At 41.1% G+C, this 14,231-nt stretch overlaps 1 protein-coding gene across 8 annotated transcripts in view; it reads left to right on the forward strand.

Moving 5' to 3' along the window:
- The window catches only part of LOC139539012 (rho GTPase-activating protein 15-like), a 157,654-nt gene that overhangs the window by 104,684 nt on the left and 38,739 nt on the right, over positions 1-14,231 (forward strand). For all 8 annotated transcript variants that reach the window (XM_071341672.1, XM_071341670.1, XM_071341671.1 and 5 more), the window contains 3 exons: positions 2,892-2,951; positions 3,246-3,395; positions 4,184-4,273. In XM_071341672.1, the coding sequence (XP_071197773.1) occupies positions 2,892-2,951; positions 3,246-3,395; positions 4,184-4,273 (300 nt within the window). The remainder of the gene's footprint in view (positions 1-2,891; positions 2,952-3,245; positions 3,396-4,183; positions 4,274-14,231) is intronic.

A 14,231-nucleotide genomic window follows, 5' to 3' on the forward strand; every position in this document is an offset into this window, starting at 1 on the left:
ACTCACACTCACACTCACACACACATTGCTCACTTATTATACAATGTTATGGCAGATTTGAATCTGCTTATTGAATGTTGTTTGTCATTTGGTGAACTGTGTTTACATAAATTCCAGTAATTATGATTATAGCATTTATAAACCGTTGTATCACATTAGGTGATTATCATTTGCTTAATTGCGCTGATCTCTGCTTGACTGAGCACTTCCCTGTGGGAAAATCAGGGTAAAGATAAAACAGATGATGCATTTACAAAATGAGCAATCTGATGCAGCATATTGGGAATAATGTAGCTACCATGTTGACAATGAACTGGACATAACCCCAACCATTTCATCTTTCTCGTAATCGGCTACCTGGTCGGTTGACACCTCCATTTAGCATAGTGGTTCATGGCCGTATCATACTGGTTCATGACCGTATCGTAGTGGTTCATGACCGTATCATACTGGTTCACGACCGTATCATACTGGTTCACGGCCGTATCATAGTGGTTCACGACCGTATCATAGTGATTCACGACCGTATTATAGTGATTCACGACCGTATCATACTGGTTCATGACCGTATCGTAGTGGTTCATGACCATATCATAGTGATTCACGACCGTATTATAGTGATTCACGACCGTATCATACTGGTTCATGACCGTATCGTAGTGGTTCATGACCATATCATAGTGGTTCACGACCGTATCATAGTGGTTCATGACCGTATCATAGTGGTTCATGACCGTATCATAGTGGTTCACGACCGTATCATACTGGTTCACGACCGTATCATACTGGTTCACGACCGTATCATACTGGTTCACGACCGTATCATACTGGTTCACGACCGTATCATAGTGGTTCATGACCGTATCATACTGGTTCACGACCGTATCATAGTGGTTCACGACCGTATCATACTGGTTCACGACCGTATCATAGTGGTTCACGACCGTATCATACTGGTTCACGACCGTATCATACTGGTTCACGACCGTATCATAGTGGTTCACGACCGTATCATAGTGGTTCACGACCGTATCATACTGGTTCACGACCGTATCATAGTGGTTCACGACCGTATCATAGTGGTTCACGACCGTATCATAGTGATTCACGACCGTATCATACTGGTTCATTACCGTATCATACTGGTTCATTACCGTATCATACTGGTTCATTACCGTATCATACTGGTTCATGACCATATCATGCAATACATCTGTCTATGTATTGGCTAGAGTAATACAGCTGCACATTTACTTTAAAAAAGGCCAATGTAACCTTCAGTCAGTCTCAGTTTCTAACATGTATTGTAAACCTTCATAGAGTTTATTAATAATTGACAGCAACCTGAATTACTCTGATGATCACAGCCGTGAGGCCACGTCTTCATTGTTGCTTGTTTGCTAATTATGCAGAAGATACTTGTTTGTGAGACGCCTCATACTGCAATAACACAGTTTGTCCAGAGGGCAGAGTAGAGGTACAAAGGCTACTGGAGATAATGAACCAGATCTTATGGACTACAAACATATTCACTAACATTTCCCAACAAACATAGCTCCGAACACAGAACGTTACAGCGTTGCTCTAACGTTACATCAGTGTTCCAGGGTTCTAGTGTAGAATGTTGTTCTGATTACAGCTAGCAAACATAAAAATGAACTCTGTTTGTTACTATCATGTATTAGTGTGTGTTTCTAGAGAGCAGGGTAATTGTTTCTTGACCTCCTCCAATGTATTGCCATACGTGTTAAACCCTAGCTGGACCGTGTCCTGCTCCACCCTCCTACACTGTGATTAATGAGAGATTATAAACTGGGTGGTTCCAGCCCTGAATGATGATTGGCTGACAGGTATATCAGACCGTATACCACGGGAATGACAAAACATATTTTTACTGCTCTAATTACATTGGTAACCGGTTTATAATAGCAATAAGGCACCTCGGGGATTTGTCGAATATGGCCTATATACCACAGCTAAGAGCTGTATCCAGGCACTCCGTGTTGCGTTGTGCTTAAGAACAGCCATAGTATATTGGCCATATGCCACACCCCCTCAGGCCTTATTGCTTAAATATAACAACCCAAAATAGCTGGACTCCGTTGTAGTGAATAAGTGACTCACTAGAGGTTTGGATTGCGAGGATAGGCCTATCCTTATTGGAATTCCTATAAGACAGGCATTTGAACAGTAGAGGGCAGGGCAGCACAGTGCTGAAGGATAAAACTGAATACCTAACAGTACATACTGTGTTTCTATAGCAACCCGGATGACTGTTACAGAACACTGGTTCAACTATGTATACGCTCAACCTTTTCTGATCTACCTTTACTGTAACTACACATATTACTACTACTACTACTACTATATTACTACTACTACTACTACTACTACTACAGGGTTTAACACATCTCTCATTAATCAATAACCGTGTTGTATTCATGTCCATGTTTGTCTTTTGCAATGAGTGTTTCCGTTGCTGTTATATTGACATGAACTATCATGGTCTGATTGTGATTAGCACTGGGTTGTGTGAGTTGTGTATCTGTTGTCGCAGTGTGAGGTCTCATGTCATCAACCACACTGCGTTCCCACACACACTACTGTCAGAGCGTCTATAGGCATTTATGACATAGACGTTAAATAGGTTAACGCAGTGATGAGACATTCACACGCGTCACCATACTCTTTTTGTATTATATTGCATAATCTTTATAGCTGTTAAATACAAATTGGAATACATGGACTTCACACTACCTGTACTGTTTTAATTTCACCGAACCGATTTGACCAGCTAAGACAATAAGGCCACAATCAAGCAACAGTTCTGATTTGAAACCATCAGGAAAGTCAGCTCTTCTTCACGGTTTCTTCTGTTTTTCTTTCCGTAGATCTCTCGCCACCGGAGGAACCAGTCTCAGCATAACATTGGTGGAGCCGTAGAGAGTCCTGTGAGTATGACAGGCCACCATAAAGAACTGTCAGGATGTAAGGAAGCACATTGGGCAGAAATCAGTTTGTGTTTTTATACTCTGTTACTATATAGCTGTTATTAGCTATTATACTACACCAAATATTGTTCACTATAAATATGTTTCTGTACTTTTCATTCAGCAGGCCTATATTACTTAAAATAAGTATATTTATTTGGTTGAAACTGATAAAATAGAATGTGTCTGATTGGAATATTTATGTGACATTGATTGATAAAATCTCTTCAAGGATAAATGTTACATGTATTTCAGGTTGTTTTGAATGGTGAATATTTGAATAAAGCCAAAATATCCGAAGGAGGCAAAAAACTGAGGAAGAATTGGACTTCAACTTGGGTAGTCCTGGACACAGATAAACTTCTGTTTTATAAAGACAGCAAGCAAGAAGCACTGACAAATTTGGTAGGTTTTTGCAAGATCTCTCTCTCTCTCTCTCTCTCTCTCTCTCTCTCTCTCTCTCTCTCTCTCTCAAACACAGTAAAGTAAAAAGTGATGGTTCAGTAAAGTACAACGAGGTAGGAGCGAGAGAGAGGTAGGAGCGAGAGAGAGAGAGAGGGCGTAGGTGGTGGGATTCTAAAATGAGCTTGCCATGCTTTTTGATGAAGCTCAGAGGACTTAATCAAAGCCCTCTCTATGACTGAGCCCCACCAGAGCAACGGTCTATCTGACTCTCCCTGTCCAGTAGTTCATTATGGGCAAGAGAGGCATTTCCAAAACTGAAATAGTGGTTACAGTGGAGGGCTGGGTGGTGTTATAAAGAAATACAATTTCGTAATTTGTTAGTCTTTGTTTTAGAGTGTGAAAGAAAGAGACAATATATTTGAGAAGAGACTAGATTAACCCTTGACCAAAATTGTCTTTGTTCATACTTGTCGCTGTCGACAGTATTTAGGTTTGGGTCTGAATATGCACGATGTCGTCATCATCATACGAACTCAGGATATGATGACAAAAAAGTGCTGGTAACAAACGGCAATCAGAAGATCTGTCTCTGCTCTTGGGCAGATTGCTTCCGTTTGTTCATTAATCGTGATTCATAACAAATATCTGGCCAAGATAGTGATAGCTGTACCCTGTTTGAAAACATGCCTTCTGTTATTTGTCCATATCTTTGGTGCTTTTATCCCATTCATAACACAGCAGTGAAACTACTTACTACTAACCACCTCTCCCCACTTATCCCTCTGTAGAAACCTGGATGCAGTCCTGATGGGATGGATCTCTGTGGAGCTGTGGTTGAATGGACAACGGAGAAGTCCAGCCGGAAGAACGTGCTTCAGGTATGGACATTTGGTTTATGTGTGAAGAGGATCAAAGTAGTTTACAATAAGACTGAGGAGCCTGCAGATTGTCTGCTTTGGGTTTTGAGGATGGGATGTCATTGAGTGCACTCGTTCCCTGATGATTCCTACAGATAATACACTCAACTTCTTAAGACATTTGATACATTTTCATGAGTCTTTGAGTCAACCACCTGTTCAGGAAAGACATTTGCATTTAGTCAGATTGCATTTGAAGGTGATGTCAGCCAACGTCTTACATCTCCTCAAAACCAATGGCCTTTAGATTAGTAAATTAGACTCTTAAAACGTCACAGTACTACCTTCTTATTGCCTTTTGAAGATCATATTTTGATAAAGGCTTAAGGCAGGAAAGCAAACTGACGATCGATTCATTGGCAGTGGCAGCGCAAGTTTTCACGGGGGGGAAAAAGCGGAGGGAAAAAAATCACTGATTACGGGAGAAAAGGAAGAGCAGATTTCCTCAACCGCTTAAGACACTTCATCGCTGCTGGTCGCTACTCTGCTGCACAGTATTTCAGCCCCCAAAATCTTAATGCAGTCAAGATTAAAATGGGAATTACAGCATAATCTTAAGTAATCCAAGTGCTGTGTACAGAAAAGGGCTTGTAATGCCGGCTCAAATCTATTCTGAGGTCTGACAACATTGTCAATCAACTCTAGGATTAAAGTTAAAATTAGCACGTAAAGTTACTGTTAATTTTGCACCAATCAAGACACTGATTTACAATCTAAGAAATACCTCACAAAGATGTGCCTGTCAGATGGGTAGATGCGGTTAAAAAACTAGAATATAAATATTAACATTTTTGTCACTTATATCTCTGCTCCCCGTATCCCTGTCTCCCAGAGAGTTTCCTATTTCATGGACTATGACAACATAACTGCTCTTTTGAACCACGTAAGCTAGGGCCAGTTTACGGACTTGATGAGTTTGGCACTATTCCATATGGTGATCTCAAAAGGCCATTCACTTCATGTAGATTTGATATTGAGTAATTTAAAGTTCCTGCAAAGTACCCAGTGGTTGACGACACAGACTTGACTCTCAACTTTAAACCTTGATTGGTGACATCAGGATATATGACTTTCACTTCTGAGGAAGTCCAAAGTATCAAATGCACTAAATACAGTATATAGATCGAATGCGCTTCCAATCCAATGTCCAAATATGACAATGAGTCTCAGCTCAATAGATACTGCAATCAAATATACATGAAGCATTCTTATTTTCCACCCAGCGCTCTGCTATCTGTCACTTTTATTCTCTCTGAACCACCCAGTAAGGAAGTGTCCTCCCTGGACAGTGTTGACATCCACAGGCTGCCCAGCCAAAGGGCACAGGGTCACAAACCTGAAAAATGTTGTCCCTCTCAGTCAGTCAGAGTTCACTTTCCTAAAACCTCAATGGCACCATCTGTTTTCCTCCGCAGTTTCAGATCAGCGACATGACTGCCGCGGAAAACCTGTTCTTCCTAGAGGAAGTTATGGGTAAAATGATAGAGAGCTGAAACGGATCCTTTAAGGCAGGGGTTCCCAAACGTTGTCACTCAGGCCCCCCCTTTCAGCATTGGGGAACATCTCGCCCCCAACGTCTATTTCTACGTCCACAAGCATTGTTCGTGACACAATCTGTTCACACACCTCTTGTGGGCGAGGAGAAAATGTTGCAGGTTTAAGGCTTATTTCCTGCAATTCTACACATTTTGTCATCAACACGTTATAAATAGTCCCTTATGGTATGCAATGACTGATATGGGGCGGCAGGGTAGCCTAGTGGTTAGAGCGTTGGACTAGTAACCAAAATGTTGCAAGATCGAATCCCCGAGCTGACAAGGTAAAAATATGTTGTTCTGCCCCTGAACAAGGCAGTTAACCCACTGTTCCTAGGCCGTCATTGAAAATAAGAATTTGTTCTTAACTGACTTGCCTAGTAAAATAAAAAATATGACAAGAGGAAAACACCTTATATATTGTACTAATACAACTTTCAAGAGTAAGTTGAAAGCCGGACTGAGATCCTCAAGGCACCACCCCTGATATTTTCTTCTATCTAAAGTTGAAAGTTTAGGGAATGTGTGATCAACTGAGGAAGTGGTTCAATAACTCTATGGGGGTCCTGCAAGAGGATTGTCATGGTTAGAAGAGTGCTCTGGTTTGGCTCGAGGGCAGCTGAAATAAAAGTAATCGTTTGGAAATAGGTGTTCATGTTATTTATCTACCCAGTTTATGTATTTCCCTTTTTTTCTTAATGTTTTTCTTTATTTTTTTCTTTATTATCTTTATCATTGTGGAAAGACACAGTTGGTGGCACACAGGTCTTCCAAATTCCACAAGGAAAGGAAAGAGGATGGGAATGGAGGAGGGTGTTACTGAGGCCATTGTCATCCAAAAGTATTTATTCAGCTGCAGGGTCCTTTTAGACCTGACAGATGTTCCTCAGCCTTCCCTTCACCTCCTCACTCATCAAAATCATCATCTGTGTTTATGAATAGATGGACATTGTTCTTCCTGATTCACTATTGCAATTCCAGGAGCTTTAGGAAGGAGGGACACTGGTTACTCCCCACTCCAGCTTAGTGACACACTTGGTGAATTACCCTCACGTGGTCTCTACATATGAGATTCTTCAAATAATACCAAGGTTCCCGTCTGGTGCACTGTTTTATCACTAACACAGGGTTGACTAAGTGATGTAACCTTGCAGAAACACAGAGAGGGGAGCTCTGATCTTTGTATTTGGACACCTGAGGGAGCCCCGTATCTGGTGTCATGCTCACTGAAAGCATGCATACACTAACACAGTTCCAAACTGTTGTCAGTTCTTGTGACATCACATGAGGATAGAGAAGAAATACACATATCAGACTGCAATATGAGATAAGTCATTGTTTGTCACAAAGCCGCCTTCTGATACGTATGATAGCAGAATTACCCAAATATTGTAAAAATATAAACAAAGGTTGGTTTATTTGTCATTTAGCAGACGCTCTTATCCAGAGCGACTTACAGTAGTGAGTGCATACATTTAAAAAAAACTTTTTTATACTGCGTTCACTGAAGAACAAAGATTGTTTAAACTTCACTCTTTGTACAGTGGCAAAAACCAAACTATTTGAAGAAGCAGAGATGTAAGAGGGAACAGAAAAAGCTTGGGGAACCCCAAACCAAACCCCCTATCAGGCTAACACTGTCCGATCAAAGCCAGATACAATGAGCACTGCTCTGTATTCTAATCTGCAGTGTTGAGCTAACTTATGTGAATTCTTGAGTGGTGTCATACTGAAAATAACATTTCAAAATGTCTGGAGACCAAGAATGGAAATGCCTGGCACACTGTCTTTATAACCAATTGATAAGAATTTCAACCCATATTTTTTTTAATAACTATCGTCAGCATTGATGAAAGCAGACAGTCTGTTTGAAAAGGACTAACGGCTCAAAGCGTCTCCCGCGAGGCTAATAAAGCCAGACATATCTCTGACGTTGCTCAACAAATAAAAAGGAGCACAACTTTGAATAAGTGGTCATGCATTTTTCATGCTTTTCTGCATATCTAAGTGTTTGAGTCTGGCTTGAGTGAGTTAAAAGCAAATAACAAAAGGAGCAGAAAAGTCCAAAATTGCATCAACTCCTCTAGTAGAGAGACAAACAGTAGGGTAGTGTCAAAGGCGTCTGGTTTTATCCACGGGCCGCTTCTACGCAGTCGTCGACAGCAGTATCCTTCTCTCATCACTAATTGATTCTTTGGAGGTTTGGGCGACTCTCGCTATGAGCTTTCTGTACCCTATCTTGTCTGACAAACATGGTTCTCATAGTCACAATGTGGAAAAACAGACTCCAAAAACAACCATGGAGAGAGGACAGAAACAACTGGGAGGATGAAATAGAGCCCGGGGCTAGAAAATAATGAGTCCATTTCAGCGGAGGAGCTTTAACCTGCCACCGCCCCAAAAAACATAGCTTTTTCTTGACTAATCAACAGGAAAGTTTAATATTATTGCAAAAGACTCGTAATCACGTCCGAGAAGTTTGAAGCATCCTTCTGAGTGTCGAAGGTGAATCATACGAGGAGGAAGAGGGTAGGTGACTGCGTTGAGGTTAGCACAATTTTTGATCTTCGGTTTTCTGAATGACCCTCGACCTTTCTAAAGTTCAGTCAGATTGACAACTGTCTTGACTCTTGTTACACCAACACAGAAACACCAAACAACCCTGAGGTGAAGGAGATGTATATTCAGTGGAGTAGATAACAACAGCTGCATTGATTACACGGATCAATGAATATATTCACTATTTACAAAAAGTGAAAGATCAGTGCAGTAGATATTCAGAGCAGGTTGTAGTTTGTAGTATTTTTAGTAGTAGTATTCCGGTGCCTACTGGTCCGCTGATCCTGGGATGTAATCGTACTAAGCTGCTGACCTGACTAGTTTAATGCCCTTCTGTCTTAAGCTCACAGTGCCTGATTGCTTCCAGATGACCAGCCTCGATTACGGTTGTGAATAGGAGTGGCTCACTCCCAAAATGGACATCACATCACACACAGATAGAGAGATCCTCTCAGACACAGACTGTGCTTCTACTAGCCAACACTACTTTAGTGAGGTCTAGGACCTATGACCTGTGGTTAAACCCAATAGGAAGCTTCTACCTTCCATAGTGTTGATGATAGTGGGCATCAGCCAACAACTAGTCATTTATTAAAAATACAGCCTATACTAGAATGTTAATGGGAAAGTTAGTCGGGGCAAAATAGCAATATCCAGACCATTTCATTCACCTCTCATATTCCTTTACCTCCCTCTTGTTCTCTTGTGCTTCCGGCTGGAGGGCAGAGGCTTTACCACCAAGACATTCACCATATTGTAGCGATGCATTTCTCCGCGGTGTCAGAGCTGCGGGACTCTGGAGCTGTTGAACAGTGTTATCATACAGTAAGCAGCGTTTCACACTGCACAGGGGTTGATATGCTTGGGAGTGACTTTGTGATTAGTGTTATGGTTAATGGTCCAGGAGGATGGCTAACTCTTTAAGGCTTTAAGTAGGGAAGTGGTATTATTGTACATCAATCTATTCAAATAATAAGCTTTTATTTTGTTTTGCTATGAGATGAAGGCATGTCGGGTCGTCACTCCGTGTTCTGGTAGGGTACTCTTCTAATGTTGTCTTTTTAAAGGTACGGATAGCACTTAGATGACTTTCCAGCTCAGAATAAAAGGCCAGCTACATCTCCACTTTGTTACCATGTTATTACACTTTTATGCTGAGCTCTGAAGTAAAGTGGTACTGTGATTTGTATATCTAGTCTATTGATTTTTATTCATCCCTGAAACGTTTTACCCAGAAACCATGTAAATAAAATAAATAAAAACGATGACAGCATTAGAAAGATTTTCCCTGTAACCCTTAAACACAGATACTTTATGACAACAGAATCACAAGGCAGCTGGCGACAGTCCCAGATTAACACTGAAACACTAGCTGTCATCTGAGTCTTGACCCCTACAAGACATGGTCAGGTTTACCATGTCAGTCCATCATCTGGTCCCCCCCCGGCTGTATCACAACTGTCCGTGATCGGAAGTCCTATAGGGTGGTGCACAATTGGCCCAGCGTCGTCCGTGTACGGGGAAGGTTCGGCCGGGGTAGGCCCCTTTATCATTGTAAATAAGAATTTGTTCTTAACTGACGTGCCTAGTTAAATAAATAAAATAAAAGTATTGCATCAGCATTACATTTAGTTGACTGTGCTGTTGTAAGTTACCTTCGTAATGTTCCCTTTGAAGTGAGTCTCTGGGGACTTAATCTGTTGAAATGACAGTTTCTCTCTGGGAGTTCTCTTGTGGTGTGGCCCTTCATCCTCAAAGCTGCTTACATTGAAGTGGGCATTAATTTGTTTTTCAAGAGAAACAGTGAAAGTATAGTGTGTGTTAATCGCCAGAACGGTGGAAGGATTTAAACCTCCGACAGCAGATTGCCTTGGAGATTCAATTTAGAAATAAACGTCAGTTCAGTTAAACCATTGGACTTAATTCTAGCCAGACATACATCACACAATGTTATACCTTTCCTTTGTGGAGAGATGAAGCATCGCAATAAGTTCAGGTCATGGAGCAAAGTAAAGTGAACAGAGCCATTTGTGGGTGATGAATTGTGGGGATTAATTACAATTTTTAGCAAATGATGGAACATCCTCATCACAACTGCCACCTTGGCCTTCAATATCTCAGCAGTACATTACGGCATTAACATTCTGCTCAGGTCAGACCTGAAGAAGAAGGACCAACACAGATATTATTTTATTTCACACCATGTCCGCTGTTATTGTAAGAACTTATCTTTCTGTGAACTATATCGTTGCAGTTTTGACACATCTACAGATATTTTGTTGCAAATTGGAAATAATTAACTTGGCAAAGTAGAATGCTTCAAAGTTGCATTGTTCCTTTATGAGGAGCCATAATTAATGTTTAATTTAAGAGCCACATGCAAATGTGGAGGCACAAATGGCAGTCTCCTCTCTGCTCCGCTGTACATATTTAAATATGAATGGTTCCAGTCAAAATAAAGCCCAGACATTCAACACCCTCTTTATTAAGAAATGTGATAAAAATAAAGATATATTTCCTATTCTTTTTCATTTCTAAAAGTAAAACATTACTTTGCACTACATTTCACTTAGTCAAAATACACAGGAAAGCTTTGACTTGTGTTGTATAGTTACAAGGAGCTAAATATATTCTATATGTAATATATTCTCTGAATAGAAGTCATACTGCAGTTATTGGCTCAGTTTTCCATTGCATTGCCAAAGCTGATTATCTACTATAATGCCTCACATTTTAATAACAGTCATGCAGTCAAATGAAACTATTGGTCTGTTTGTTATGAAGATCATTGTTATTTGGCGGGCATAAACTATACAATTAATGTTTTATTTGCCGTAGTCTGTTATTTACCAATGAATATGTTTGCCAATGGTTTTGTTTGACTGTGGAGACCTAAATGTTTCATTAGCCGGCACCTCCTACACTGTCTGTAGTGTTCTCTAGCTGGCACATTGATATAAGGAGCTGTTGGGGGATCTGCTTTCATGTAGATTAACATCTCCAGTAAAACATTTGCCTGACAATAAAAAGACCATGATAATTAAAATCTCCAAACTCTTAGTTCAGGAGTCCCTGCGCACGTCAGGATTAGAATAATATCAAGGCGTATTAATGAGTTTGCGTCCCCACCGAACCTACAGCTCAATATGAGCCTGATGACAGAGAGGTGGTGCCCTACTGTACCTTTGTGTCGTCTCAGATTAGGACAGCTGACGTGTGAACATGGAGGCTGGACAGGGCCCTGTTTAGTTAAAGGAGCTTATCTCCATTTTTCATGAACAGAATGAATGAATAGACAGTCTGCTGTCATGTCTCCGCGCTGCTTCAGATAATCTTTCATGCATCTTTGACCGTGCAGCTCAAAAAAAAAAACGTGTTTGATATATTTTTAACCAGTTTGCTCTCCCTTTTTGATTAAACTTCAGAGGGAAGAGTCTGTCTTATCAGGAAGTCAGATAGACTTTGGTGTAAGCCAGACATTTCAATAGAAGGCTTCCGTTTCTAAGATGACAGAAGAAAAGGACATAATGTTCAGGATGCTTTTCTGTATGAGGATCCCACAGACTACACGTTAAATCCTGAGTCTTAAATCCCCAATACGAAGAGGATTGTAGGCTAGCATCACCATGATATGGACTCATTGGACTTCATCAGAGATTACAAGTTGCAGGGACCAGTTAATAAATATTCACTAATATTGGTTTCCTCTTTCAAGTCCTAGGTTTTTAGGCCTAGGATTTTAATTTGACATCCATGCACATAATTCAAAAAATCTGTCCAAATCTCCCATCGAAATCAATGATTTACAGTGGCTTGCGAAAGTATTCACCCCCCTTGGCATTTTTCCTATTTTGTTGCCTTACAACCTGAAATTAAAATAGATTTTTGGGGGGTTTGTATCATTTGATTTACACAACATTCCTACCACACTTTCAAGATGCAAAATATTTTTTTTTGTGAAACAAACAAGAAATAAGACAAAAATACAGAAAGCTTGAGCGTGCATAACTATTCACCCCCCCAAAGTCAATACTTTGTAGAGCCACCTTATGCAGCAATTACAGCTGCAAGTCCCTTGGGGTATGTCTCTATAAGCTTGGCACATCTAGCCACTGGGATTTTTGCCCATTCTTCAGGGCAAAACTGCTCCAGCTTCTTCAAGTTGGTTGGGTTCTGCTGGTGTACAGATTCTCAATTGGATTTAGGTCTGGGCTTTGACTAGGCCATTCCAAAACATTTAAATGTTTCTCCTTAAACCACTCGAGTGTTGCTTTAGCAGTATGCTTAGAATCATTGTCCTGCTGGAAGGTGAACCTCCGTCCCAGCTTAAATCTCTGGAAGACAAAAAGGTTTCCCTCAAGAATTTCCCTGTATTTAGCACCATCCATCATTCCTTCAATTCTGACCAGTTTTCCAGTCCCTGCTGATGAAAAACATCCCCACAGCATGATGCTGCCACCACCATGCTTCACTGTGATGGTGTTCTCGGGGTGATGAGAAGTGTTGGGTTTGCGCCAGACATAGCTTTTTCCTTGATGGCCAAAAAGCTCAATTTTATTCTCATCAGACCGGAGTACCTTCTTCCATATGTTTGGGGAGTCTCCCACATGCCTGCTTTTTGGCAAACTCCAAACGTATTTGCTCATTTTTTTCTTTAAGCAATGGCTTTTATCTGGACTCTTCCGTCAAGACCAGCTCTGTGGGGTGTACGGCTTAAAATGGTACTATGGACAGATACTCCAATCTCCGCTGTGGAGCTTAGCAGCTCTTCAGGGTAATCTTTGGTCTGTTTGTTGCCTCTCTGAATAATGCCCTCCTTGCCTGGTCCGTGAGTTTTGGTGGGCAGCCCTCTCTTGGCAGGTTTGTTGTGGTGCCATATTCTTTCAATTTTTAAAATAATGGATTTAATGGTGCTCTGTGGGATGTTCAAAGTTTCGGATATTTTTTTATAACCCAACCCTGATCTGTACTTCTACACAACTTTGTCCCTGACCTGTTTGGAGAGCTCCTTGGTCTTCATGGTGGCGCTTGCTTGGTGGTGCCCCTTACTTAGTGGTGTGGCAGACTCTGGGGCCTTTCAGAACAGGTGTATATATACTGAGATCGTGTGACAGATCATGTGACACTTAGATAGCACACAGGTGGACTTTATTTAACTAATTATGTGACTTCTGAAGGTAATTGGTTGCACCAGATCTTATTTAGGGGCTTCATAGCAAAGGAGGTGAATACATATACACTCACCACTTTTCAGTTTTTTTATTTTTCATTTTCTGAAGCAAGTCATTTTTTTCGTTTCACTTCACCAATTTGTACTACTTTGTGTATGTCCATTACATGAAATCCAAATAGAAATCAATTTCAATTACAGGTTGTAATGCAACAAAATAGGAAAAACGCCAAGGGGATGAATACTTTTGCAAGGCCCTGTACGTGAAAGGTGGAGAGTAGAGAACACAATAGTGTATTTTAGGTGCTCCCGAGTGGTTCAGCGGTCTAAGGCACTGCATCTCAGTGCTAGAGGCGTCACTACAGACCATGGTTCAGCGGTCTAAGACACTGCATCTCAGTGCTATAGGCGTCACTACAGACCATGGTTCAGCGGTCTAAGACACTGCATCTCAGTGCTAGAGGCGTCACTACAGACCATGGTTCAGCGGTCTAAGACAATGCATCTCAGTGCTATAGGCGTCACTACAGACCCTGGCTCAGTGGTCTAAGGCGCTGCATCTCAGTGCAAGAGGGGTGACTACAGACCCTGGTTCAGCAGTCTAAGGCACTGCATCTCGGTGCTATAGGCGTCACTACAGACCCTGGCTCAGTGG

This window comes from Salvelinus alpinus, chromosome 14 (assembly GCF_045679555.1).
Source record: "Salvelinus alpinus chromosome 14, SLU_Salpinus.1, whole genome shotgun sequence".
NCBI lineage: Eukaryota > Metazoa > Chordata > Actinopteri > Salmoniformes > Salmonidae > Salvelinus > Salvelinus alpinus.